The sequence below is a fragment of the Letharia columbiana genome, assembly GCF_014066305.1.
Source record: "Letharia columbiana isolate WasteWater2 chromosome Unknown Sc0000000_s0, whole genome shotgun sequence".
NCBI classification, from domain to species: Eukaryota; Fungi; Ascomycota; class Lecanoromycetes; order Lecanorales; family Parmeliaceae; genus Letharia; species Letharia columbiana.
Window position 1 is genome coordinate 507,843 of NW_023501036.1, and position 27,961 is coordinate 535,803.

The following is a 27,961-nucleotide window of genomic DNA, read 5'->3' on the forward strand; positions in this document are numbered from 1 at the left end:
TTCAATATAAATGCTTCAGTCCAACGGCCATACTCGTAAGTATCTAGCGGCCATATCCCCCTACTCTAACATCTTCAAACAACCCCACATACCAGCCTCCTCCACAATAACCGGCGCCGTCTACCTCTTCCGGCATGGTATCCTCGAGGTTTCCCACCATGATTACAGCGCCTACATAGCCCCATTCCTTAAGAAGCTACAAGGGCTGCAGGAGCAGGGAAGGCCGTTCGTGCGGGGCAACTTGGCTTTTCTTGGTAACTATCGGAGCTGGATTACAGCGGCGCATGTGGGTACCGTATCGAAGGCCGGCCTGCAGCAGAGCCATGATCTGGGGACTGCTTTTCGAATACGATATAAGCAGTGGTTGACGGCGCCGTCGGGGGAGCCCGAGGGGAATCCTACGTTGTCCGTGTGGACTGATGAGGCGGCACGTTGCCATCAGTCTGCCGTTGCTTTTGCGGACGCTTTCTCTGGTATGAGCTTCCATAATTATATAAGCTATATCTTTATTATTCTGGCTCATCTGACATCCAGGGAAGTTGGATGAAGCGTCTAAACATTCCGAAGGCAGCCTTCAGCAAGTAGACACCAAGGTCAAAGTGCTAGCCGCCGAGAAGGATAGCAAAAGCTGTGACAATCTTTGCTGGCACAACGCCTTCCAGGTGGACCAGCAAGCCGGTAGTGAGCAAATGAAGCAGCTCATGGATGTGACCACCTACGCCTCTCTTGCGCGCCTTGAGAATGACTGGCTAGACCCTACCACCATGCCCTTGACCGCCCAAGATATCTATTGCATGCAGCTTCTCCACTGTTACGATGTCGTCTCTGGGAGAGAGTCTCCCTTTAATCATTGCTTTGATGCCGAAGACTGGGCCGGCTTCGAGTACTTACGAGACACGAAATACCATTTCAGCGAAGGTTATGGCGCAAAGAATAGCGGCCTGTATTCCGTTCCTTGGATGAATGCTGCCGTGAGGGTTCTTTCTGGGCTAGACGGTCAAACGGGTGCAAGTCTACCCCTTCGGGTTGGCTTTACGCACCGCGAGGAGGTTCTCTATCTCTGCTGCTTATTGGGCATCTGTTATGAGAAAGATTGGCAGCCGAGCCTGAAAAGGGTCGATGCGAACCGCCAATGGCGCGTCTCGCTTCTAGCACCCTATCTAGGGCACGTGGGAATAGAGACGTATGTCGGCAGTTCTAAGCAGGAGCGTCTGAGGATTATCGTAAATGGCGAGGTGAGGCCGGCGTTTTTCGGTAATGTAGAGCCAGATGAGGATGGAGGATACGACATGAGCGAGGTCGATGCATGGACCCAGCGGAAAGTTCAGGAGTGGGAGAAGATTGAAGGGGGGTGCCTTGAAATTCTTGGATGAAGAGTGAAGAAATGACTGCATTCGAATGAAAAACATCACCCTGGAACGCTTATGTCAACTTTCGACATCAGGTTTTATTCAGTCAGCTATCTGTCGTACTGGTATAAAACTCGGCAAGACAGGTTTCAAGCAATCGGATGGTTGGCAGGGTTGAACGTATCAGGCAGTCGATTGTTATGGACAAACCACTACAACGAAGTGACCCTGTCACTCAAACCCCACGCATTCCCTAGCCCTGCCATTCACCCATTCATTCTGCTATCAATCCTCGATCTAACATCGGCAGTAACCCTTCCAAACCACCATTTCCGTCCCGTCACCTTTGCACGCACGCACCAACAGCTAGCTGCCACGGCAGCACCCCAGAAGTTGTACCGTACCCCACAATCACATATTGGCGCGATCACGCACCGTTTTACGGAAGAGGACATCGCGCATGCCCAACTCCATACGGCCACTAACGATCGCTACGTCGCGACTCCGAACCCCAGGCGCACGATTCTGCCCCCTCCCCCCGGAGATCAAAGCAGGCGACTGGGTCAGCACTGATAGCGTTTCAAACCGGCCCGGTCCTCTGTTACGCTCCGTTGCATTCGTTATATCACCCAGCAAACAACACGGAGGAGGGGTTTGGGGAACGGCATTCTGAGACGCCGGTCTTCTCTGCCTACCGTGTCACAGGTAAACGCGTAGCTGGCGGGTTTGCGCCCTGCGTCGGTCGTGGATGGGGAAGGAAGAGTGGCGGGGATGGTGGGAGAGGATCCGTGAAGAAATAAATGTGGGTGCGTGCTGCCGGATTGGGGTTCTTGATGGATCCGGGGTGGGAGGTCACGGCAGTTGGCGGGAGGCGAGTTTTAGGAAATGGTCCCAGTAGGCTGGGAGGGTACTTACGGGTATAGATGGAATGAGAAGCTTGCCTCAAGGAGTATCAAGCCCCTGCGTGACCCATGGAGCCCAAGAGATGGCCGTTTTGACTGGGAGTGTGGAGTGTTCGTTATGCTGCTGGGGAGGGTTGGTTCACTGTCGTTTGATTTTGCTCGAGATACATACATGTAGCGTCAAGGGGATGTGTAAGGAAGACCGGTTACTATTCCTTTAGTTCTGCTCTAAAGTAGGTAGACACGAGTGGGATTGACTTATGACAATAGTGAATTTTTCGTGAAACTGGTCTCATTTTAGCTTTACTTGCAAATGTCGAGCGATAGCTACAGCATCTTTTCGGAAATGCTCACGCGCACCCCAATATCTCCTCTCGCTCGATCGACTGGCAATGCTCACGCAAGCACAGCTTCTCGCACTGGCACATTCGCCTCATCCTCGTACTCGATCTCCATCCGCGGCTTTGTCTTGCGAGCTGGTTGGGGGGCCTTTTCACGTTTCCTCTTCGCACCTGTCGCAGGCTTCTGTCATCTCCTTTCTCGTCCTCGTTTTCACTGCCGCTCTCTTCTTCGCTGTCACCATCTTCCTCATCACTGCCTGTTTCTTCCCCACTACCCAGCCAGTCTTCGAAATCTTCCAATTCCACATCCTCCTCCTCATCGATGTCGCTCACATACTCCACTTGTCCCACACCCTCTTCCTCTAATTCCTCCTCTTCTTCGAGTTCTTCCTCGTCTTCTATTCCCTGGTCAAGATCTTTGTCCCTTTCGCCATCACCGCCTCTTTCCAGGCCCTTCAGTACTTTCTTCCACACTCCCTCCTCAACATTTAGAGGTCGCTCTCCATATGCCCCACTCCTCAATCGCTCGATCAATTCTCGCTCAATCGCCCTCTCTACCTTCGCTGCCGCTTCCGCTTTCCTCTCCCGGGTCGCTTCCCTCCTTCGAACTTTGGGGGCAAGTTTCGGCACCACTTTCTCCCCCAATATCTCTTCTTCTTGTGCAAGGCGGCGTGAGCGAATCGCAACCTGTGTCAGGCGAGTCAAACGCTGCTTGCATTTGTGAATGAGGAATTTAGGCCAGTAGATGAGACGAGCGTCGATCTGTTCGAGGGCTTTGCCGTAGTTCTGAGACAACTTGATCTTCTCCCATAGCTTCGAGGGCATGTGTTGCCGCTCGATGGTTTTCATGTAGAGGTAGATGGTACCGGTTTCGGGATTGCTGCGGATGGTGGCATAACGTGAGTTGGCGAGAGGACAGGATTGACGGTTGCAGAGGCCAGTGACGTTGTATTCGTTGCGGCAGAAATTTTGTTGTTTGGGTGTTCTGGTAGTAGGAGTGATGTTAGCTGTAGTCATTGGTGTGGTATATGGGACAAGACAGGGAGGGGAGCGTACTTCAGCTTGAACGAACAGAATTGTTGATTTATAATTTGCCAGACAATCTCATCGGAGGCCATAGTAGAGAGGTCCCGCAGACCATACGCACTGTAGGCTGTAGAGGCACAAACAAACACAAATATCGGCAAGAGACTGAGAAAAAGAGTGAAATTTCGTGCCAAATTCTACCGCAGTTTTGCCGCCGGCAACACTGCCAAGACTCTTGTCGATCCGCTAGTGGCTCGACTTGGGCGTCGGGCGTCACTGTCAAAAATGCATTATACACTCCAAGTTAAGTAGGGGATGAAGGCTCTTTGTCAGCCACTTCACACTCTTATATCACTCCGAACTTCGTTCTCTTTCCTAATAAAATTTGAACCACAATCTCGAGCACAGATATCCAGAGTTCGAGCATACTCATCTAGGCCAGGTCCTTTTTGGAGTGTCAGGAGGAAGTATGACACACTCCAAGCATGGCATCGAACGGAAGTGAGGAGAAGCTCCAATCTCATCAAAAATGATGAACCCACTATATACGCCTTGTCGACTGCTCCAGGACGAGCAGCCATAGCCATTATCAGGATATCTGGTCCAGCTTGCTTGATTGTTTATAAAGCACTTTGCCCACACAAACTGCCACCAAAGCCCCGTGTCGCCACACTGAGGACTCTATTTGAGCCTTCAGTGACTTCGGTAGACAGCCGACATGAACAAGTCCTAGACTCAAATGCGTTAGTCTTTTACTTCCCTGCACCACACACAGCAACGGGCGAAGAAAGCCTCGAACTCCATGTACATGGTGGAACAGCAGTGGTAAAGGCCGTGTTAGCTGCCATACCTAAGACCGTCCCACAGCATGCTCCTCAGATTATTCGATATGCCGAGCCTGGAGAATTCACACGCCGAGCGTTCTACAACAATAGACTCGATCTCCTGCAAATCGAAGCACTTGGGGATACCTTGGCAGCAGACACAGAGCAACAACGCCGGCTAGCAGTTCGAGGCTCAACAAACGTCCTTGCAGAACGCTATGAGGCATGGAGACAGAAGCTGCTGTACGCCAGAGGAGAGCTAGAGGCTTTGATTGATTTTTCCGAAGATCAGCATTTTGATGAATCGCCTGCAAAGCTGTGCGCATCGGTTGCGAAACAGGTCCGACAACTGAAATCACAATTGCAAGCGAACATCGAAAGTGCATCTCGAGGAGAGTTACTGCGAAATGGCATCAACATAGCCCTCATTGGAGCACCGAATGCTGGAAAAAGCTCTCTCCTCAACCAGATCGTGGGCCGAGAAGCAGCCATTGTGAGCAGCGAAGCAGGTACAACAAGAGATGTAGTGGATGTCAATGTCGATATTGGAGGCTTTTACTGTCGATTCGGTGACCTTGCTGGGCTTCGGCAGCAGACGCAGACTTCTGACACTGAGCAAATCGGAGATGTAGAAAAAGAAGGTATCAGAAGGGCTAAAGAAAGAGCACTCAAGGCAGACGTCGTCATCGTCGTGCTTTCTGCAGAGGTAGTGAAGAGCTCAGCAAACTCGAAAATCAACGTCTCGATAGGTTCCGAGGTCCAGAAGGTGTTGAACCAGATCGATCTAGGCTCACAGAAGGTCGTTTGCGTTCTAAACAAAGCAGACTTATTCGCCAGCAATGCTCATCTCTCGAATACACGATCAAAGTTCCGACGACATCAGGCACTCAGAGATTTCTTTGACCTATCTGAAACCCCACTCTTCGCGATCTCTTGTACCAATACTCAAATGTCCAATATCGATGACAAATCTGATCCAAGTGGCATTCGGGCTTTTCTTAACGGCTTGACCCAACTCTTTGGCAGGATGACCACTGCGGCTGTCCCCATAGAAAAATTCGGGACGGGCAGTCACTCGGCTTGGGCCGAATCACTTGGTGCCACGGAACGACAACGGTTACTGCTGCTACAGTGTCTTCAGCACCTGGAGAACTTTTTAGCCGAAGTTCAAGATAATGACCAGAACGAAAGTATAATTACTGATCACGGGGATGATGTCGATGTCGTCCTCGCAGCGGAGAGCTTACGCTTTGCCGCTGACTGTCTAGCAAAAATCATTGGAAGGGGCGAATCTGGCGATGTCGAAGAGGTGCTGGGGGTGGTCTTCGAAAAGTAATAGAAGACTATTACCTTTAAGCAGTGCCAAAATGCTGACGGCCAACAATAGATTCTGCGTGGGCAAATAACCATTAAGCATCTCTCTTGTTGTAGAGGGACTTGCAAGCAAACACCTGCCACGAAATTGGCGCCTTCGTCTTATACGACTCGCTCTCGTCAACCCTTTCTATATAAATACTCCAAAGTTGGAGACATTTCGTGTTCTTGAGAGACCTTCTTGTCGTATATATTGCGGTCCTGTCAAAAAGTGTGGCATTCTTGAGTGTTGGTCTCTTCCAATGCTTGCGCAGTCAGGGATCTCAACCCGAAGTTGTTTGCTGTTGATTTTTGGAAAAGACTGCTGGCAGATTGTGTGACAGAAACTATATTCTGTCTCACTGTTAAGGCTGCCGATAGGTTGAGGAACTATGTCTTCGATGTTGCCATTTTGCCTGGTAGAGATCTTGATGTTGCGCCGAGGGTAGTGCGGCTGTCAACTCTTGTGTTGTGCACCGTCTTGGCTTAGTCCTTCGGTGCCAAGAATTTCCGCATCTTTGGCCTCAACAGCCTACCTCTCAGCATTTGTTGTGCTTGCTTGCGTTACAGAAAATATCGCTGGTTCGCATTCCCTCTTCTTTGCAGGGCCACCAGTTTCCAGAAGTTTCGGAGACTTATCACGACCAGTATGGACAACCTACCAGTGGAGGTGCGTATCTATGGAGCTCTCTTTTCTTACCCAATGCTTGCTCGCAACTCAGGCTTCGGAATCAGACCACTATTCGTACATGTCTCGCAAATGGGCGTCTCTGCACCAGTTCTATCCCCAGTAGTGGGAACTCTTACTTAACGACATCATGCTGACTCTCATGTCCTCTATAGCTAGTGCTCGAGATCGTGGAGTCCTGCCCACGAAACGACCTCCCCAGTCTTTGCCTTACCGCGAGATTCTTGTACGCCATCGGCAACCCGATCCTTTACAAGCACGTCGATCTCAGCATCCACAACCGCGGCCAGGTCATGATCCGGCCAACGGACGGCTTTTCTCAGTCTTCCGACAGCTACTGGTGTACACAGGTATGGAGATCCTTCTAATTCTCATCTAATTCCCCAAAATTACGTCATACAAATGTGGGCTGCGTGGCACATTTTTCGAAACAGAAGCCCTGCCACTCCTTGAACCTATCATATAATCCTGGTGTATGGCCCAAAGATCTTGCTGACTCCTTTCGCTTCTCTAGGTACCAGCAGGGTCGCTCTTAAGGCAGGAGAGTTTTATTGCAGCAGTCTTGGGGAATCCGGGGCTGGCTACGCTGGTGAAATCCTTCACTTGGACTCTGCTGCGACCACACACCAAAGAGCTCACTCGAAATCCTCTGTTGGGAATTACTCCACCTGGAGCCATTTCAAGACGTGCCATCTTGCGTATCTGGGATGCCTTTCACCGTCTGACAGGTGTCGAAACTTTAGACCTTGCATGGTTGTCCAGAGATCATGGCGATCCGCTTGCCGATGGCTACTCCAACGGACTATTTCCTGCGGCCATCTCCATTCGGCTCTCGGGTGTCATGCACTACTCCTTCGCAGCCTCGATCCTCTACAATAATCCTGCGAAGCTCGAACACCTTGAGCTTGACAATCTACAACAGGTGGGAAAAGGTTGCGATCATTTCCTTTACCGCCGAACCAATCACCGACAAGACTATCAGCAAAGACCTTCCGTTTGGAACAGCGAAATCCGTCGGTACGGAAGCCTCCTCCCTTTCGGTTCTGCCGGTCCAATGCAGAATCTCCTGGGACCTCTCATCGGCCGCTGCCCAAATTTGAGAGCCTTGACATTGCGTAAAGTCGGGCAGAGGTACCACACAGAATTCCCCATAGAATCCCAAGCCAAGGACGAAGACTTATACCACGAGTTTGCCCTCTTCATCAATTCGGTGAAGCATACACTCCGGCATGTCGTCTTTGAGCAAGGTGAACGAACGGGTCGACCTCCCCCTCCGGCTGCAGGTCAGATTGTTGGTCAATTTGTTGGTCAGCCTTTTGCTGTGTGGCCCATGGACAGGCGATTTATGAATATACTCTATCCGCGACTGTTTCAAGGACATTGGCCGTGTTTGGAGAGCATGACCGTCGGAGGAGTGCACTTCAGATGGACTAACGACCTCCTTACCATCAGGGGACCGCGTAGGGGTGATGTTAGGGCTGTTGCTCGGAGGAACGTGCAGACGATGGATCATATTGGCCTAGGTGATCCGCTGGCGGGGGTCATTCGTTAATGGAAGGCAGAATGTCCGTCAACGGAAAAGACATCGTGCCGAACAGAAGCAAGTGGAGCAGGAACGGTGTCTGTCACACTGTGCATTCTATCATCCTAGCGGATTGACACGAGCATAGAAGCTTTGCATACACGAAAGAACCTTGATCCTTGAGGACAGACTGAAGCCAACGCAGTGACGCCTAATAATTTCACTATGCCTGCACCACCACGCTGTATGTAACCTTCACCCACCGCAGCACAACCGGTAGGTACTCTATACAACAACATTCCATAGTCAATGAAAACCTCGTCGTATAAACGTATAGAATCCCAAAATCATAACCCCAACCCCTACAAGCACCCATCTCGTTGTCCGAATAGACGCAGCCAGTCGCTTCTGCCCGTAAGCAGAAAGTAATGCAGCAGGCTCATGCCCCGAGTCCGTCCCTGAGCTCATCATCTCTCGCCTCCACGATCTCCAGACTCGGCTCCTATGGCGGAAGACTCCAAAGCGGACGTTATGACGATCTAGTACCCTGCGAACGTGCCTGCAGAGTCCGAGGAGGCTGCACCACGTGAAGCCTGTGGGGGTGGGGGAGGGGGACGGCGCCAAATACGCCGAGGAATGTGGCTGTGAAGCTGGTTGTGATGGGAGGGTGTAGGTGAGTGGTTGGGACATGGTTTGGGTGGTGTTGCGGGGAATTCTCATGGCGACGGAGATGAGAGCAAGTTTGGTGCGGGAGGAGGATGGTAGGGTCGAAGGAATATAGAAGACGTGACCCCCTCATTTTTCGAGCCCCCTTGCTCCACTTACCAGCAAGGGATCATGCATGCACCAAGGCGCAGGCCCAATAGCTGGCGAGTCCCCAGCAAAAACCCCAGCCAGCACAACATCATCTCACATCCCGAGAAGCGGCCGCAAGGCAGTTCCCGCCCTCAAGCAGACAAGTCCCTAGAAACTTCGACTTGGTCCACGCTGCTCACCCCGTGCCTCTGCATCTCCTTCTGTTGTTTCTTCCGCTCTCGACGATACTTATCCCTGCTAACGACAATCCCTATCGCCACCGTTGTCCTCAGGTGTGCGTCTCCTAGCATTGCTGCGAAGGCCCGTTGAGCGGCTGACTGGGGATCTTGCGGACAGCGGTGTTGGGGGCTTCATCGGTGGTCTTCCTAGTGACGGCGACTGCGGGGTGATGTAGATGTTGTGAAATGCGTAGGATGGTTAAGATTCTAGAACATTGGTAAGATAGCTAGTTTTCATCGGGTTGAGCCTTTGCGATCTCATGATATTCGGCTTTACGTTCCCATAGGCAAGCCAAGGCGTAAACAGATGAGTTGATTAGAATGGAGCAAGACTTCAAGTCTTGACCATTTAGTCACAACCGAGATGAATCTATCGGATGAAGTATTCCAAAGGACAACAAAGCATTCTTTCAGCTGGAGCAAATCTGCGTATGACAATCGGATTCTCATTTATCTGTGCGGCCCAGGACAGCAGAGACCACTGCAGCAAATCCTCCTCCTATTCCACCACAATCCAATCCATCAACCAGAAAGCATAATCCACGTCATTTTCCCTCGACACTATGTACACCAAGTAACAGCGAGCAACTCTTGGTCCTATAACCTACCGTATTTACATACGACATAATTCTCGTTTTCCTCTCCTCTTTGTGCTTTTTCTCAACCACATCAGCTTCTTCATTACTCTCACGATTGCCGAACCACATAGCCAGCCACGGAATGTAAAGAATGGTGGTAGAAATGAGTCGTGTGAGTATCTGTGAGCTACACCCAATACAAGAGCAGCACCTACGAAGATGGGAATAAGGTTGGGCGGATTCACGGTCAGCGTGAAGGTGCGACGCTGGGCCAAGGATTGAAGGTCGTGGTTGTCTGAGTAGGGAAAAGTAAATGTGTATGCGTTAGGTATACTGGGTCCGAACACAGCCCAGTCAGTAAGACCTGGCAGGATGAATGGAAAACATACCGTATGTTGGTATGGGAAAAGAGAGCTCAAGCTAGCGTTTGCCAGCCTTCATACCCTCTTTCCTCATGCTTTTATTCTCTTGTGGCGCGACCACAATCTATTCCAGCGAACTGAGAAGCACGTCGACTTTTTCTTCCAAACGCTTGAGACCCTTCTTTAAGGCGACGATGGTAAGCAGGTCTTTCCTTGTGGCAACTTGGGGGTTATCTCTCAGAACTCATTTGCTCGTTTGAATGATGTACGGAGAGGCTGGGAGCCCGAAGTTGAAACGTCTTCGGATAGTGAAAGTCACAATTTTCGCAAGACCTGGGCTTAGCAGTACGACAATCGCAAGGGATGTCAACCCGATGGGAGCAAGCGCGAGCAACTTCGAGTCGAGATGCTAGTGGGATTGGCTCCATCCACAGAGCAGACAAGAGATATAATTGAATCAAAGTAATGCTGGAGCTTACGGAAAAGCAGATTGGGCGAGCTCAAATACATAAATCAATACTACAGGTTTCCAACATACACAGGAGCTCAACAATTTTGATGGTCCATCGCACTCACTGCTCCCTGCCGTCCTGCCAGCTCGTACAGTTTACGCAGCGTTGTGCCTAAAAATAGTTGTTAGTACCCAGCTTCCACGCTCAGTAGGGAAAAGAGCGCCCTACCTTCTCACCGATCCTCTTCCTGCAGTACTTGCATTTGACGGTATGCTTGATGACAGAATCATTTGACGCCCATCCGTACACAAGTGCAACAGTGTACAGCGCAATACCGATGCCGATGAAGTTGAAGACTTTGTTAATGAAGGTGCTAGACAAGTCAAAAGAGCGATTGTCAACCCAGTCCGTTGCGGGTATACACAGCGAACCTCGTTCCCTTCCGGCGACGACGAATGCGGTTCATCGAAAGAAGAAATCGAAAATAAACATACCCCCAAGACATGATCACGGCTCCATCTTCGAGGGCCAATTTCATCGTATTGTACCCCCGCCCTGCGCCCTTGCCGTAATGCGGCCCAGCCCTCAGCACCGCAAACTTCTCATCAAAGTTGCGATCGATGAACGGCAGTAGCGAGAGAATGGGAAGAAGCACATCCGAGACGAAGGATGTGACGACTGCTGTGAAGGCTGCTGCTAGTCTAGACCGCAGGAGCGAAACTTAGTCCCGAGCCAGACAGAAGGAGAGGAGAATCAAAAAATATGGAGCAGAGAATCCGGGACTGAAATGGCTTACATCAAACCGACGGCTACCTCGAGGACGTTGTCTTGCAGCGCGAAGTCCGAGAAGCCGTTCCAGAAGCGGCTTGCGCGCGTCTTGGCCTTCTGCCCCGCCTGAAGCAGGTGTTGGCGGGTGTCATCAATCTCGAGTTGAGGCATTTCTGTGGTGTTCGAAGGGTATGTGAATGAGATGTGAATGCGATATTCATGGTGGGTGAATGGTTGGATGGGAGGAGCAAATGTTGGCACGCGACGCGGCTGGCAGGCTACAGGATGCCGGCGCTTGGAGGATCAAGTGGGCTATGAGAGAGAGATACGATGTTGGTTTCAGAGTCCTACAAGTTCCGATCGAGCTTTTTATGAACAACTGCTTGTGATCTACAATATTGAATGCGAAATTGGTCGAAAAGGCTCTTTCGGAGACCTTCTGTGACTCTCTGAGTGAAACGGTCACGTGATCCGCAACGGCTGCCATAGAAAAGTCTGTTGTATTATTTTGATTCTTTTCCTTATATGTTTCTCTACGGAGCCGACGAATGAGATAAGAGTAGATCCTTCCATTTTTTCCCTATTGGGCGAAGACAGACCCAACGTGTCCATCCGGGAGCCCTTCCATGATGCTTCTTCAATCAGCTTCACGAACAGCAGTTGCCAGCCCTCACGACCAACACGCCACCTCTAAACTGCAAGAAAAGTTGTTCCGATATCACTGATTATGCTTGCTCTCCCCTGCTCATATTTCGAAGACCACCGTCACTGTAATATTCTCGGACGCCTGAGCCATTACCCACAGGACGAAGCCAATCACAGAAATCCATATCGTGACCGCAAAAGCCAGAGCCGCAGAGGATCCTCAGCTTTTCTGCAAAGGGCATATGATTGAATATCCTCCCGGTTTCTTTGTCGATGGTGGTTTTTGGGATCTCTCTGACCATCTGGGATGGAACGATGATCGCAAGTGCGGAGACCTCTCGTTCTTCTCCACAGTTCTGGATATCATCCTCATCCTCTTCAATGTCTTTCCAATCATGTTGCTCGTTCTTGTCCTCTCGGTTTTCCTCTTCGTCAACGGCAGAATCCATAATGTTTGCATCTTCTTCCTTTTCGGGAACATCGTCATCACTCTTCTCCTCTATCTGGTCTGACTCCTCGGCCACAAGGTCTTTTGTATTCAGTTCTCTCTCCTGGTGAAACTCTTTCTGCTCCGTACGCGCGCCTTGGGCAGCTAGAGCCAAAATCTAGACCCAGCAATACCAGCTTCATGCTCCATGGACTGCCAGGTGTCTTGTTTAAGACGAGAGCCATGCTCGGCGTTCAGTCCTGAGAGTTTCTTTAAGACAGGCACAGATCCACTGACGAGAACTCCATGTGTGAATTGTCGCAGAGTATAGTCAATAAGTGGTCGCAAGCAGTAAAAAGTGAAGTGAAGAAGAGATAATTTGTAGTGGTAGAAGGAGTGAACGAAATCCGAATTTTCATGCGTGGACAAAAGGAGTCGCTAGAAAATTCACCCAAGCATCCACCATATCTGGCCAGACTGATCTCTGCAATTACCAAAAAGTTTCACTACGAGAATTTGAAGAAGACAGCAGGCAAGTCGGAAACAGTCTAGCGTATTCGATGTACCGTCTCGTAGCTTTCTGAATAATATTGTCTAGCTTGCATTTGTATACACTACTTGCACGCTCGGGTCGTCTTGGATTCGACCTATAGGGAACCGACGTCAGCCTACATTGAGTGGACGGATGTGGTTGCAACCACCTAGAAAGCTGTCGAGCATCTCGGGAGATGCCACATCGACCATCATATCATCTTTGGGATCCCAAACAATATCCAGACTCTCAACCTTCAACCCCGAAGATTTGACCAGAGTCTCCGCGACTGCCGTTGTCTGGCTCGATTCGGCATAGACGACCACTTTGCCATCGTCTTCCATTTGTACATCGATAGCCCCTGCTTCTATTGCCTGATCGAAGATCTCTTCTTCTCCAATATCTTTAGATCCTTCGAATACGATCTTTCCCTTTCTGTCGAACATGTGGCTGGTGGGTGTCATGGACCCACCAGACTCTTTGATAGCTAACTTCATGTCGCCCAGAGTCCGCGCTTTGGAGTCCGTTTGGCATTCCACGATAACAGCGACCGAAGGTGGAACCATTGCTTCTATAGTCAGAGATTCCAAGGCAGCTCCCGTGGGCGAACGGCCTTGTCCTCTTGCAATTGCATTCTCGATGGAGGCTTTAGGGAAACCTTGCTTTTTGGCCGCGGTGATTACTGTAGCGAGGCGAGGGTTGAACTGAGGGTCTGCTCCATATTGCTTTGAGGCGAGCTGGAGTTCTTGCGTTAAAGTAGAGCGCTGCTTGGTCACCGAAGCCTAGTAGGCGTGGTCAGTTGTTTCCTCTTCACTAACTCCTGTTGACTGGGTACATACATCTACTTTCGCCTTGTCATGCTTGATCTTGGACCATCGACTATGTCCAGAATATAGGCTGCTTGTCAGTGAGAAGCACCGACTTCCTCGCAACTGGAGGGTCATGCATGTTCTTACCCCAATCATGAACAGTTGCTTGTACGAGCGCTACTGCCTTCCAAAGGGAAATTTCTTTAGCGTCGCGTCCATATGAACTCTCAGCCTTACTCGTACCGTGACCACGAGTGGTCCCTCGATCCTTGGGAGACCCAAATGCAAAAGGGCACCAGGGGATAAATAACAAATCTTTGCGCAAATTGACCCTTATGTCAAACCGCCCGAACGGTAGCCCAGCTCCAATCACTAATGGCAGTGCCGAAAACTCTGAAAAGGGAGGACTTCCCCCAAAGATTCGACTCGACGTCCCCAAGTTGCACTCCCTGCCCTCAGAACAGCAGGACCTCTACCTCTTCACCTTTACCGTCGAGCTCGAGAAATATGCGAGTTCGCTGGAGTACGAGGCACTATGTGCCCAGCAAACGGATTTGACCAAGGAAACGCTCCAGATTATTAACCTATCCTCCCCAATACCCTCCAAGGCTGTTAGGAATAATCTGGGACGATGTTACGCCATCATATTGGGCAAAGGCAACAGGAAGACGCTATTCGAGTCGGTTGATCAGCTAATCGCTGTGGCCAACGCAGGCAAGGGCGAGAGAGAACTCCACAATAAGCATGCCGCCGTTCATTGCCTCGGAGAAATCTACAACGCCGCTGGGGACAGTGCGATCAATCTCTCGAGTCTAGTGTGCTCGAGTCTACTTCGCCTTTTGAAAGCTGCACAAAGTCATGCAGGGTTACGGGCAGCTATATTTCAGGCTCTTGGAAAAGTGGTTGGAATGATTCAGGGTTCGATTGAAGACTCAATTGCGAGGGACATTTGGAAAGCTGGAAGAACAGCAGCTTCGGGAGATAAGGCAGCTTTGGTACAAGCGAGAGCATGCCATTGCCTGCAAAAGCTGATATCCTACACAAACTGTTTCGAGACAACTGGTGACTTTGAAAACTTGAAGGCTGCGATCTGGAAAGCATTTGAAACGTCCGCTCCTGCTGCTCGACATGCTGCCGCTTCCTGTCTTGCTTCGGCGCTTGTCAAATCCTATTCGGAGGACGCTCTCTCGAAATCGTCTACGAAAGCCCGGAAACCGAAGAAAGTCAATAGGAACCAGGCTGTATTGGAAGAGGCAGAGGAAGAGATCACAAGGCCAGGGTCCCCTTCAGGGAAGAAGACCGCCATGAAGCTAGAACTCTCTCTTTCAGACATTTTCAGACAACTCTCGTCACAGTATCACCGCTCGACTACCAGCAATAGGCTCAGAGCAGGTATTGCGCACTGCTACATAAAAGTCCTCAGCGGCTTGAACGCCTCAACCGTCGAGACAAACTATGGTCAGATTATGAATCACCTTATAGCCGAGCTTTTGAGCAATGCATCAGTTACCCACGATCGTTACCGGCTATTACTGACGCGAAGATATGTGCAAAAGATCTTGGCCGACTGTATTGGTTCCAGAATCCTTGGTGAGACCGGGCGGCTCAACGCAGCAAGGACTTTAATCAACGATGTGCTCAAGAACTACCCTCAAGTCCTGAAAGAAGTACCGGAGCCATCAAAACATACTCTCGTTGGCGTTCTGGATGCTCTGGCTTCACTTATCAAGTCATTGGGAGCGGCTTTCACTTCCCTCGGCGACAGCTGTCGGGAGGCTCTTGTCCAGGTCTTGCAGCACCCAAGTTACACAGTGCAGATCCATGCTTCTCATTGTCTGCGTGCTTTTGTGATGGCATGCCCACAACAGCTGCTATCCTGTGCTTCCATTTGCATGAACAGTGTCAACAGAGAACTCAATTTATTGACTACTGTTCGCCAATCCCCTCGTCGCTGCGTCGGATATGCTAATGGGCTTGCGGCGGTCCTGAGCATATCGCCCTCGCAGCCACTTTACAGTTCACTCGAGATTAGCTCGCGCGTTTTGTCCACCGCTATCGATCTACTCAAATCAAGCAGTAAAGCCGAGCTACGTGTGGCCGGTACTCAAGTTCAAGTCTCTTGGATCCTGATAGGCGGTCTCATGGCGCTAGGGCCAAATTTTGTCAAGATCCACTTGTCGCAGTTCCTATTGCTTTGGCGAAACGCGCTGCCGAAGCCGCTGACAAGAGAGAACACTGCGCAGCGGCAGTCTTCAGAGATTACGTATCTAACCCACGTTCGGGAATGTACTTTAGGATCTATACTTTCATTCCTTGAGTTTAATGGCAGACTGATAACAACTGATGTCGCCAAACGAATTGCGACCATGCTGCAAAATACTGTCGAATATTTGGAAAATTTACCACGCAAGAAGCTCATCGAGGACGCGTCCCAAAGGCTGTTCTTTTCACTGCAACTACAAGACCTGGTTCTGATGGTCCGTCGGAGGGTCCTCCAGTGTTATTCAAGATTGATCAGCTTCAGTCCCCAAGCTAGCGGCGAGATTCTCACACAATCGAACCTTTTGACACTCGCCGTGACGCTGTTAGCAGATCCAGAAAGCTATGCACCGGGGACCCTTGGCTCGTCCATTGCAAATGCTGCAGGCACATTTGAGAGTATTTGGGAGGTCGCAGACAATTCTGGCTTTGGTGTCACAGGTCTAGTCCGCGGGCAACTCATCAAGGCACTACCAGGAGAGCACAGCACCACGCAACACGTTCGTTGGCGACATCATGGCGATGACTTTTCGGATATTGACGAGACGGTACGTTGGCTGTGCAAGTCTCCCTTTCGGAAAACTCGCTGACAAAGCTTGGCTAGCTCATGGGTCCAATTTGCGGTGCACAAGAACATGACTCGGTATGCCTCTATACCAGTTCCGAGGACCAGGCCGAAAGTCTGCCAGATCCACCGGCGACTGAGGTGGTTAATTCTGCTATCGTTCTCTTCGCCACAGCGTTTCCGCTCCACAGCTCAAGAGTTCAAGAAGGGGTACTAGAGCAGTTGGCTACTTTCTTGACGTCTACGAGCCTTCAACGAGATCCTGGGAGAAAAGCAGCTGTTGCTGTCAATACTGCTATGGCCTTGTTGAGCGCGCTCAAGGTCGCCGTTGGTGAGACTATGGCTGAACATGGGGATCTCAAGCATCCCACAGTCGAAAAAAGCATAGAGGAAATACTAAGAGTATGTCCACAGCACGGCTCCTGGTTTAACGCAGTCTGTATTAACGGCAGCCTAGGGCTTGGTGATTGACCAGGATCGTTCCATCCGGTTCGTTGCTTATGAGGCCATAGGGAGACTCTGCAACAGTTCTGGAAATACTTTTACCGCGAACGAGGTCAATACGTTGATCGATATTATTGTTACCAACAGAGATCCCAATGCTCGTGCCGGATGTGCAATGGCTCTAGGGTCCATACATGCTCAAGTCGGAGGAATGGCAGCAGGCTTCCATCTGAAGAAGATTCATGGAGTGTTGATGTCACTGTGCAGCGACCCGAACCCAACCGTGCATTTCTGCGCAATCGAAGCTCTATCTCAGGTTGCTGACTCCGCCGGCCTGACATTTTCAGGATACGTCGCTAGCACACTGGGCCTACTGGCTCAGATATGGACATGTGACAGCCACAACGAAGAGTCGGCTCTGACAGCATCTTCCAATCTCGAAATCGCCTGGCCTAGCGCTACAGTAGTTGCACACAGCATCGATTCTCTTGTCAACGTCCTTGGTCCTGATCTTCAAGACATGAACAAAGCAAGGGAACTCATGCTCATTCTCATGAAACAATTTGCGGAAGACGATCTGGCCGTTGTCCAAGCAGAGTGCTTACGCGCTTGGGAGCACATGTACCTCTATGATTCCGGGCATGTCGATTTGACAGCTTATGTGCGTCGTTTGCAAGGTAAACTTGAGTCAACCAACAGCATCGTTCGGAAGGTGTCTGTGGATGGGCTCTACAATCTCATGCGAAGGGATGCCGAATATACCCTCGCGGTTGCCAATGAAGGCTTAGAAGATCAGCTGTGGCTCGCATTGAACGATAAGCCCGGAGAGGAAGGTATCCGCAATCTCGTTCAGTCTTGGCTTGGTCAGTCAGGCCTGACTGAAGCCGAGAAGTGGGTCTCGCGTTGCCAGCATGTCCTTACTAAGGCGGCGAAATCTCAACCTGAACCCGCTTCAGCCACAGAACCCAAGTCTGCAGCGCCAGATTTGCAAGATGAGGAAGTAGCTGGATTTGCCTCAGGGGATGGGAAAGACCAGAACGGCGCTCCGGTGCCTTCAGCAACTCAGGAGCTGCTGAGATGGCAAACACGAGCTTTTGCATTGCAATGTTTGAGTGATTTGGCGGCCATGATCGGTAAAGAAATGGAATCAGACCCGGACTCAGCAGCTGGTCATGCCTTACAGGATAAGATCGCAGAGGTGATCCGTTTGGCGTTTCTAGCATCGACAGCCTCGGTCGTTGAATTGCAGGTTGGAGGCCTGCAACTGATTGATCAAGTCCTGAAGGTATGACAATCTGAGAACCCTTGGCCTATGGCATTCATTAAATCAATCAGATATTCGGGACCATGCCAGACCCTGATTTCTCGGAGGCCCTTCTACTCGAGCAGTACCAAGCCCAAGTCAGCTCCGCATTGACACCAGCTTTTGGTGCGGACTCATCGCCTGATCTCGCTTCAGCAGCAGTAGATGTATGCGCAACCTTCATTGCTACCGGCCTCGTTACCGATGTCGATCGCATGGGTAGGATTCTGAAGCTTTTAGTGACAGCATTGGAAAGCTTTACAGGTAAGTCAATAGTTGTGTTGCAAAAATTCTTGCTAACGAAGGCTAGATGATGCTCAGGACTCTGCGATTGGCGAATTGCGTGGTCTCAGTCCCAATGCGCAAATTATGGTCAGGATGGCAGTGCTGTCTGCATGGGCCGAGTTACAAGTTGCTAGTACTGAACAAGAGTACCTCGTGAAAGTAATGCAGCCACATGTGGCCAAGCTTACTCCGCTGTGGCTCTCATCATTGCAGGAATTTGCGCGCTTGAGGTTTGAGCCAGACATCTCTAATTCCATGGGGCCAGCCAGACCAGACGAGGGTCTTGATGTGGTATATGCCGCGTTCAATCGGCAGACATTACTCAAGGTAGGCCGAGATTATCCGGTTGTTTGATAGATTGTTTGCTGATGAATGAGAAAGTTCTACCAAGACTCATGGCTCAAGCTCGTCGACGCTATTGCCAGTCTGATTGATCAGGACAGCGACTTTGTTTTCGACGCGCTGGATGGCAAGTCAAGCACTCCTAAGACCAACGGCACTGTTACCACAAAACATGACATCGACTACCGCGACGAACCTGCTGCCTTCTTCTTCGTTCTTTTTGGTATTGTGATCGAGGCATTAACCACTAGGCCTGGTAGCGGCTCAGAATTGCAAACCCTAGAGGTTCTTTCGGCGCTCAAAAGGATACTTCAACCATCTGTCTCTGGCAATGCGGTCTTCCAAGACGCTGTGTTTGCAGAGACTATGGAGCTCTTCGATCGATTGGCCCTTACTGAAGGTCTCGATGTCCAACTTGTCATTGTCGATGTTGCGAGAAACATGTGTCTCACGCACCCATCTGCGAGAGGGGAAGATAACAACGGAGAGCATCTATCAGATGATATCGAGCAGCTCTTTGAGCTGACAAGAATCATCGTTCTGGTCCTTGCAGGCGTCTTGCCAAATCTTGGAGAGCGCAACCCTTCAATCAGACCACAGCTCCCCGATGAAGCAGTGTCGGTGATCCAGAAGTCACTAGAATCCCTGGTAGATGCTTCTGAGATATTCCCCTCCATCATTAAAACCGACCTCCACGCCAGCATCCTCCACATCTTTGCCACTATCCTCAGCACCGGTGCCTGCCAGGCTAAGGTGGTCCCCCAAGCCTTTCCGATCTTCAAACGTTTCCTTCAAACTGTTGCAACCGCCTCTACATTGGCAGCCAGCTCTGATTTGATCCGTGGCTGTCTCCATCGATTTCTCTCAATTCTCTCGCACGCTCAGCGCCGCGAATCAGAAACCTCGCTTCCATGCGCCAAGAACACCCTTCTCGCCTGTACCATACTTCTCACCAACGCGTCACGTTCTCTGGCCCCCAACGATCCTCTCATCACACGTACATTAGATGAAATGCTCGGCTGCCTCCAGGATCTCGGTCTCGCCAAGGTCGTTGCAAGTTGCCTTCGCTCTCTTATAATGGTCAGCCCCAAAAGCGAGACCGACGAGTCAATCGCACGATACCTCTTCCCACGTCTACTTCTCTTCACAGCAGACACAGAACTACCAGATCCGGAGAACGCACGCTCACTCACCGCGCACGCTCTCACATCTTTCGTTACGACTACTTCAGGCGACGCATCCTCAGCTGCAATGTGCATCATCATCCCGATGCTTCTGACCCGCGCCTCAGCTGAGGGCAAGGCTGTCTACCTCGAAACCTCGAAAAGACTGCTCGAACTAGCAGGTGGCAATCTAACGCCTATGTTCAGGGGTGTGGTGGCTAAGATGAGCGCCGGACAAAGAACCTTTATGGAGACCGTCATTCGAGAAGGTGGGGGAGCAGGGAGAAGCACTGGCGGGAATAGGGAGAGCGCTGCAGAGACGGAACCCAGCATTGCGCTCAAGTTGAATTTTGGAGGAAGATGAATTGGCAAAAGATGGCTTGTTTGTCTCGTATTTTGGCATCATGTTGTGCGCCGTGTACATTTTAATTGGGCATGTTTTAGCGGAGCATTGGTTTGGGAAGTCCATTGCCATTGGACTGCGATTGGTGGACATAGGCTTCTCGTCGAATGACTGGGGTATATACGCTGCATAGTCGTCCAATAAATCCATGACTGCTTCTCGTCCGTCCATCTCATCTACCCCAATGAAACATACCCAACATTCTCACTCTTATCACCCATGCCGCCCTTCTCCTCTGCCCCAGTCTGCGTCCCCATCTCCCGACTCGGCACCGTAAAACTGCCGCCCGCACTCCCACTACTCGTCCCCGTCCCCGAACTCTGCGATTGAGCCCCTTTCTTCCTCTCCTCAATGTCCCTCTCGTGCATCTTATAACTACTATACCTCAAACTCCCCAGTATCAAAACCGCCATCAGCCCGATCGCCATCGCCGCCCTCCTCGTCAACACCCATCTCAGGCCCTCCACCTCGCTCTTCTGCTCTGACCCAAGCACGACACTGATTTTGTAATTCAACTCGCTGATCTCTCCGTCGCGGGTCTGGCTCTGCATGCGCACGGCCATGCGTCGGTCGTTGAGCATGCCCCGGAGGTCGTCTTTGAGGCTCAGTGCTTCTTGGGAGACGCGCTGGGAGAGGATGTCGTAGGTGTGTTGGAGGTGGGAGAGCTGGGTGCGGGTGTGGGTGGAGCTGCTTTTGCGGGTGTTGAGGATTTCGGTGCGGAGTTCGGAGCAGGCGGCGCGGAAGAGGTAGGTTTCCTTTATTTGGTCACGAGGGTTAGCGAGGATGTTACCTTTGGGGTGGGTGGGAAGATATGTGCAGAAGGCGGTTGGGGGAAATTACGTTCTCGACGTCAGACTTTGAAACCAAGCCTTCCTTAGCCACATCTAAGTTTATCGCCAACTGCCCCCTCACGGCCTTCATAATGGTTACGCTCTGCTCCTCACTAAACCCTCCCCCCTCCAGATCCTTCACGAGCGTAAAGGTATCGAAATGGTGCACATACGGCGGCGCCTGCAGATGCGGCGCTTTATGCTCTTCTGGCTTCTCGACCGCCGGGGCGCCCATTTGCAGAACGGTTTCGAGCGGCTTGGCGGTGCGGGTTTTGCTGTCGTTAATGGATTCGGGGGATGTTTGTTTGGGGTGAGGCTCCGAGGCGTCGAGTTCGGTGGCACGGGTTGAGGGGTCACGCATCGAGGTTGTGATTGCAGCGTCGCGGGACGCGTCTGGTAACACTTTGTTGTCGTCTTTGGGTTCTGGCGTTGCCTTTTTCTCGGATTCTTTTGATGGAGGGGCTTGGATTTTGTTTTCCTCGGGTTTGGTGTCCCTCTTCACTTCTTTCTCGATGGCACTAGCTAGAGATTTCTCCTCTTGGGGTTTCGTGGGCATGCCGGGGGGTGGTTGAGGTTCGGCGGCCGTGCCATAGCGTTGGGCGTAGGTTTCTTGTCTGCGGGTTCGCGTGGTGCTGATGCCTGCTTTTTGGAAGGGCTGTTGGGAAGCACGTCGGGGCTTGAATGTGAGACCTGCCTTGTGGAATCTTGCTGGGTTGAAGAGGTGAGGGTAGAGGAAGATCAGGCGTGGGACAGACATGTTGATGAGTCCCAGTTCTGGAGGTGAAGCAAAAGGACAAGGGTTGGGATGGAGAGAGAACATTTCCGGACTAGCGGCACGATATCGGAAGCTGCCGCTCAGCCGTCAGCCTTATCAAAAGCTTATCATCTACCCAGGAGCTAGGTAGGTACAAGGGTCGATGACATTAATCCGCGCTGTAAGAAAAGTGCTCCTTAGTCTCACCTACCCAACTGTGAAGATGAAATCTCCAATAGAGTACGAAGTGAAAAACTGGAGGTTGAACCATAGTCCCAAGAGTACATCATCCTAGTTCTGCACATTTATGTCCTTTGTGTGATGAAAGAATATTGAGAATCAGAGACTTTGATGGTTTTGGCATTGACAATCGATTTCATATCAATCTGGATAGATGGACGAATTTTCAAGGTGGTGATAGTATCTTCGCTGTGGACATACAAGACACCTTCGTGTTTGACGACTTGGGTGTTTTCTATAGGTGCTTTCGTCTGCCAGAGTTGCTAGAGGAACTTTCAGAGCCCCATTCGCAGCAGATCCTGGATCAGGCATTCGACTGTGACACCATTTTTTTGGGTCTATGTAAGGCCTGTGACCCATTGCCCCATGGTTGGACGCGAATAGCCTGAGTATCTTTAGTGGAAAGCGTGGGTTTTGATTTCTCTCACAAAAATGAATGCAAGCTCTAGGCTCAAAGATTTCACGTCCTCCGCTCAATGATCCAACGGCGTTACCTTGGCATTTGTATTCTCGCTTTCTGTCTTACTCAACACCCATACAGCCAACATGGTGTCAAGCCCCTCATTTTCGAAAATTGTCCTATCAAATTGTCATCGACCACGCGTTCCTCGCGCCGCTTGCCTTACCATTCATGTCGGTTTCTTTCAGCCGCATTCCGCACCTTCCAACACACCAAGTCAATGCCTGCCTTCATAAAGGGGGCCCCCATGTCACATCGAACTTGTCATCGACCTCCATGCGAACTTGTCAAACTCGACCTGGCCATTGCTATTTGAAAGGATAGGCCAGGTCCACCTCGATCAAAGCGGGCAAGAGGTCTACGAGGGGAAGGATTTTCTTTTCCGGACCCCCCTTTTTTCAAATTTAAAGTTCCAGGCAAGGTTTGGCCGATAGGTCTTCGTGGGTTGAACACTTTGGATAGAAGGTTCCGATGGACCAAGCTCGGTTGTTGGTATGATGTTTGGCTTTGGTTCTGGTTTTTTCTTCACATCTTCTTTTTATTTGTGTGTTTTGAGTATGGTTTAGACCGCTTGGAGCAGTGTCCAATTAAAGCTTCTCCGGAAAGACGACGCGAGGATGGCAGGCCAGCGACAATTGGCAGCCATTGGGGCAGCGAGGCTCCAGAATCATCGTTCCAGGCGTCCCGACGATCCAACCTTAGGTGAGACAATTGGCTGAGAGGAGTAGTGGGGTTTTGCTTATGCTTTCGGTGTGCGGCATCGATCGTTGAGATCAGCCGCTCCAAACAACCGAGACTTCCGATTGAGTCAAATATCGTGATCGACTTCAGGTTTGGGAGATAGAGGACGAGTAGTGCGACAACGGTCGATTCCCTGCCATCGAAGATTTCTCGTATCCAACTCTGTCGCATCCAGCGTTCGATGTAAGGACACGTCTCGATCTTAGCCAGAGTTGAATCTCGGCAGTCAGCAACGGCCGCCGCGGTCACATCCTGCTTGTCCCACTGCCACGTACCAGACCAATTTAAAGGTCTTTCATGGCATTCGTTGATGGGGATCTTGGCAGGATACCGTGCAAGAGTGTCATTGTGGATAATTGCTCTCAAACAGTGGCCGGCATCTATCGTTTGGTGATTGTAGCCTCGCCGAGGAGATGTTCCAAATGCAAGCTCTTTTCATCTCCTTGTACTCCTTCAATACGCCCACGGATAGCAAGCGAATGCGTTTGTGGCATGATGAGAATGATACGATGTCTTCAACATGAACCAAGTCAATGATCGGCATCACGATATCATTGGGCAAGTCGATAAGTGATGCCATGTTGATGCCAGGATAGCAAGGCTAGCAGCTTAATGGGTACCTATGTAGATTATAAGTGCTAGAGAAAAGAACGAGGTTCGTAGCCGAGGATTAAATGGACATGATTTTGGTCAACACAGCGCCTTGGTCAGCACCGCAGTTTAACCTTGACACTTGATTGAGAATGGAAGTGGTCGGTAGTCTTCGGGCGAACACTTTACGGCCTTGTGTTGTAGGGCGGGCTAAGTGGCGTCGACTCCGGGACTGAGAGGTCAAACAAAACCACGAAGCCAACCATGCCGAGGTCAGCATTGTTGTAGCGAACGAGCCACAGCACAGCGCCCGTAACAAAATCATGCATACACTTATCATCTGGTCAGGAACTCTAACGCACTCGCTCGAGACCTGGTAAAGGCCATGTGATTGAACGGAGGCGATCTTTACCTCCACCTATCTTTCGAGCAGTTCTCGACGACCTATCACGCATTCATAACCACCTCACTACCTCGTCTTTACCGCTTAGTCCCTCGGGCTTGTTAGCCTGGCCTACATCCACAGCCACCTCCTCTGCTAGAAGGTTAAAGCTAGGTTGATCGGCCGCAACATGCCTTACGTAGGACTACGACGAGGTCGTGATGATACACGAGGGTACGATTCTAGAGGGTTCTTACGTAGCGTATGCGGAATTGTAAACACTGTTTCCTTCACCGCATCCGGAGCTCCCCAAGGCGTTCTTGTTCGCCTTCGTTATTGGTTGCTCAGTTTGAACATTGCTGGCTTTTCGATACTTCTTTGATGTACGCATTGGTGATATACTGCCGCAAGTTTTGCTCTTCCCTCCCTGGCTCTATCATGCTCATCGAAAAGAAGGGGCAATTTTGGCATAGAGGTCTTGATGGAAAACCATTCAAGATTTTCTTTTGATCTATCCGAAAAGTTGACGAGGCGTTAGATCTTTGTGTGTGATGAAGCGCTGATGAGGACGTGGACGTAACATTAAATGGTTGGGATGTATGATGAAGGCGTAAATTACCGACGTTATTGCATTTGTGGAAATACCTGTTCGTGAACTTGAGCAAATCCCTGAGTTCGTGTGATTACATCGGCAACTTTGAGGTGGCACGCTCCGTATACCCAGCTCTTTGAGGAGAATTCGACATCCTGTATAATAATCCTTAGAAGTTCATGTACTTTTACAGTCGCTTGCTTTTTCACCAATCTGATTCACCTCACGTTGCTCCAACGCAAGCTCCAACAAGTAATGAGAGTTTACCATGCCCAATCTCCGTGCTTCTGCATATAATGGTGTCAAATTTTCACTATTCGTCATAAAAGGAGCCAGGGATGGAAGAGGTCCAAGAGCCAAGGATGTTGCGAAAGTTTCAGGCCCATTCGCTGGCTGGTTTGCGAGCGCGATAGCCACCTCAATGCGCTCCTGTAAGGGCTTTTCGTAGTGAGAGAGGGTCAGCATTTTATTGCCACAGAGAGAAACCATCTTTTGGACCCATACACGAGCGGAGATCCGGCTCAGTATCAGTTTCCTCCTATGAGCAGGCGTGTGACCAACAATTCAACATTTTGGACGGGATCAAGTTTGTAACTATGCCAGCACATGGCCATGTCTAGGGATCTGTGATGCCGTCCTCCACTTGGATCTTTGAACGCTTGCACGCGAAGTCAGCATCACAGCGAGTGGACGACAAGTAATGAGTTCGGCTGTCCGACCACATTTGACGAGCAGCTCGGCGGACAGGTAATAGAAGTTGGTAGAGATGTTTGCTGCAGGTGCTGATTGCGATGGATGTTATGAGCTGATCATGCTGCAAATTGTTGCATATATCCGCTTGTCCCCTTACAGGGTGGTAAGTCACACCCCACCCCGGAACATACCCTACAGGTGTGCTATCCGGTGCTTTTGGGGTGGTATGTGACTTACCACCCCAGAAAGGAAATCATATTGAGCAAGATATCTCGCCTTGGTCATCCCAACCATATCTCATCAGTTCCATCCTGCCCGGATTCCGCTTTCTACGTCGATAATTCTACCATTTTCCACATACCCTTTTCCCCCTGGACCAAAGGTAGCAATCCGTAGCGCCGCCGCTGAATATTCTTTATCAAAGACCGGCGAGGGTATTCTCGGAAGATTATTCTCCGAAAGTTGAAAGGAATTGCGTGTGAGAATTGGCGTTTCAATATATGGAGCTCCGGTAGACCTCGAGCTTTCCTTGCTGCGGAGAGACTTTCGGTTGAAGTATGAAGAATCTTTGCTGGTCAGCTCCGGTGTAGTGGACTTGCGGAATAGTCTGCGCCAAGATGTTCGGCTGCTGGTGGAAAGGATCTTGAATCTCGATGATGAGCCGGCTTCCTTAAAGACGAGATGCTTGAAGAGTCTGGGCAGGACTGGCAGGCAGCCTACTATGATGCCGATTGCTATCTCTGCAAAACTAGGCCGTCGTCAGCAGGATGAAGACAGGTGTAGGACAGTGCAATTGCGTACGCCCAAAGCCCAATCCTGTCGACATCTAATTGATAAGCAGGATTTATGGAGGGGACATGAATTAGCTCAGAACTGTACACAAGGCGCAAGACGCTTGCAAAACAAGCGAACAGCCCAAAACCGAAAACTGCAATGACACGGGACTTCTTGTACCAGGAGATTTGAAGGCGCCAGATTATTGGAAGTGGTAAGATTAATATCGAGAAGTCCGAGATAACGTTGATGATACCAGAGGCAACTCCGAGTTGATCTCTACCGAAACAATGCCCAGGGGTGGTGGGATCCCACAACTTTTGCCGAGGGGTACACTTTTTGGCATCAGCATCCTTTCGTCTTCTCGGATTTTACCACCAGAGGGTGGAAGATGGTTTTGCTCACTTCGAAGAGGTAAAGCAAGGTAATGATAGTATAGTAGAGTATGTTGGTCCAGATAAGACCTTGCACAAAGTAATGGAAATTGGTACCCCGGTGTGCCACGAATAGAGTGATGTACTGCAGGAGGATAGAGATCTTGACCGCGACCATGATTGGACAGTAGATAGCTGACTCGATGGACGAGAGCTGAGTGGAATCCTTGTTAGCAGTGCATTCAAGGGCAACGGAGGTACAAAGCAGGGAAAAACGCCTACGTAGGCGATATGCTCAATCGATCCATCGCTCTTGCCAATAACAACTGCGAGCGCAATATAGGCCAAGAAGAATAGCTAAGTCAGCGTCGGTCAGCCGTCCGCCATTCTTACCATAGTACATTGCGTAGGTCGAGCGACAGATATCATACCCAGGCAAGAAGGGAAAAATCTATCTTCTCTTAGCTATGATACTACTTGAAGGCAGGGGCTATCCAGAGGAGAATACTCACAGTCTTCCTTCATCATTGTTTTCGTGAGGCGCATCTTCGTGTATATGCGTGCACAGACCGCCAGAGTACTAATACCGAAGCCAAGTGCTAGGGTGAAAACCTCCCCAACGTGGAGCGAATGTCTGGAGAGCGAACTTTGGGTCATACTTGCAAGGAGTTGGCTTCTTTTCAAGGACTGGTGAACGTTGGATATTCTTACTAACAAGAATGAAGAGATGAGAATGGGGCAAATTACCGAATCATACCCCGAAAGTACGAATCCTTACCGAATCATACCCTAATTACCGAATCATACCCCTACACCAAATCACACCCAAATATGGGGTATGATTCGGTAATTTGCCATTGCTTGGGGTATGATTTGGTAAGTTGTCAAAGTGGCCTCAAACTACGAAGGAGATAATCCGCGACCTGGCTTATTCGATCATAGAAATAAGGGAGTTTCTCCGACCGCATTTGATGAGACTTCTATCAGCCTAAAAACATCAGACGAAAGCCGAGTGGGCGAAATTTCGAGCCCGGGGGTGTCCGCACTTCACGCTGCAGACACCCCTATTCGGGTCCCGTAGGCTCGGTAGGGCCCCCGAAGGAATAATTCCTACTACGCTGTGCAACGGGGCGGGGTAAACTTCGGGGTCAAAC

General features: G+C 50.4%; 10 protein-coding genes across 10 annotated transcripts; 4 read left to right on the top strand and 6 right to left on the bottom strand.

Annotated features, from left to right (window-relative positions):
• Nucleotides 1-10: 10 nt before the first annotated feature.
• Nucleotides 11-1,922, top strand: HO173_000147 (uncharacterized protein; the record flags this gene model as incomplete). The annotated part of the gene is made up of 3 exons (XM_037302098.1): nt 11-473; nt 535-1,351; nt 1,445-1,922. The coding sequence occupies 3 exons, from the start codon at nt 11-13 to the stop codon at nt 1,920-1,922; spliced, it is 1,758 nt and encodes a 585-aa protein (XP_037170677.1).
• A 679-nt stretch (nt 1,923-2,601) lies between these two features.
• HO173_000148 (uncharacterized protein) lies at nt 2,602-3,710 on the bottom strand (the record flags this gene model as incomplete). Its single annotated transcript, XM_037302099.1, has 2 exons — nt 2,602-3,577; nt 3,649-3,710. The coding sequence occupies 2 exons, from the start codon at nt 3,708-3,710 to the stop codon at nt 2,602-2,604; spliced, it is 1,038 nt and encodes a 345-aa protein (XP_037170678.1).
• Nucleotides 3,711-3,933: 223 nt separating this feature from the next.
• On the top strand, nt 3,934-5,778 carry HO173_000149 (uncharacterized protein; the record flags this gene model as incomplete). Its single annotated transcript, XM_037302100.1, has 1 exon — nt 3,934-5,778. The coding sequence occupies one exon, from the start codon at nt 3,934-3,936 to the stop codon at nt 5,776-5,778; it is 1,845 nt and encodes a 614-aa protein (XP_037170679.1).
• A 666-nt stretch (nt 5,779-6,444) lies between these two features.
• Nucleotides 6,445-8,035, top strand: HO173_000150 (uncharacterized protein; the record flags this gene model as incomplete). The annotated part of the gene is made up of 3 exons (XM_037302101.1): nt 6,445-6,465; nt 6,639-6,833; nt 6,998-8,035. 3 exons carry the CDS (start codon nt 6,445-6,447, stop codon nt 8,033-8,035), a joined length of 1,254 nt encoding a protein of 417 aa, XP_037170680.1.
• Nucleotides 8,036-10,103: 2,068 nt separating this feature from the next.
• On the bottom strand, nt 10,104-11,370 carry HO173_000151 (uncharacterized protein; the record flags this gene model as incomplete). The annotated part of the gene is made up of 5 exons (XM_037302102.1): nt 10,104-10,201; nt 10,584-10,602; nt 10,660-10,804; nt 10,926-11,132; nt 11,228-11,370. The coding sequence occupies 5 exons, from the start codon at nt 11,368-11,370 to the stop codon at nt 10,104-10,106; spliced, it is 612 nt and encodes a 203-aa protein (XP_037170681.1).
• Nucleotides 11,371-11,924: 554 nt separating this feature from the next.
• Nucleotides 11,925-12,293, bottom strand: HO173_000152 (uncharacterized protein; the record flags this gene model as incomplete). Its single annotated transcript, XM_037302103.1, has 1 exon — nt 11,925-12,293. The coding sequence occupies one exon, from the start codon at nt 12,291-12,293 to the stop codon at nt 11,925-11,927; it is 369 nt and encodes a 122-aa protein (XP_037170682.1).
• Nucleotides 12,294-12,865: 572 nt separating this feature from the next.
• Nucleotides 12,866-13,747, bottom strand: HO173_000153 (uncharacterized protein; the record flags this gene model as incomplete). The annotated part of the gene is made up of 3 exons (XM_037302104.1): nt 12,866-12,918; nt 12,973-13,585; nt 13,643-13,747. The coding sequence occupies 3 exons, from the start codon at nt 13,745-13,747 to the stop codon at nt 12,866-12,868; spliced, it is 771 nt and encodes a 256-aa protein (XP_037170683.1).
• Nucleotides 13,748-13,947: 200 nt separating this feature from the next.
• On the top strand, nt 13,948-20,337 carry HO173_000154 (uncharacterized protein; the record flags this gene model as incomplete). The annotated part of the gene is made up of 6 exons (XM_037302105.1): nt 13,948-16,419; nt 16,476-16,838; nt 16,894-18,165; nt 18,216-18,447; nt 18,494-18,795; nt 18,850-20,337. 6 exons carry the CDS (start codon nt 13,948-13,950, stop codon nt 20,335-20,337), a joined length of 6,129 nt encoding a protein of 2,042 aa, XP_037170684.1.
• Nucleotides 20,338-20,552: 215 nt separating this feature from the next.
• On the bottom strand, nt 20,553-24,321 carry HO173_000155 (uncharacterized protein; the record flags this gene model as incomplete). Its single annotated transcript, XM_037302106.1, has 3 exons — nt 20,553-21,131; nt 21,217-22,054; nt 24,182-24,321. The coding sequence occupies 3 exons, from the start codon at nt 24,319-24,321 to the stop codon at nt 20,553-20,555; spliced, it is 1,557 nt and encodes a 518-aa protein (XP_037170685.1).
• Nucleotides 24,322-25,959: 1,638 nt separating this feature from the next.
• HO173_000156 (uncharacterized protein) lies at nt 25,960-27,464 on the bottom strand (the record flags this gene model as incomplete). Its single annotated transcript, XM_037302107.1, has 6 exons — nt 25,960-26,407; nt 26,461-26,768; nt 26,839-27,021; nt 27,090-27,164; nt 27,239-27,258; nt 27,320-27,464. The coding sequence occupies 6 exons, from the start codon at nt 27,462-27,464 to the stop codon at nt 25,960-25,962; spliced, it is 1,179 nt and encodes a 392-aa protein (XP_037170686.1).
• Between the last annotated feature and the right edge of the window lie 497 nt (nt 27,465-27,961).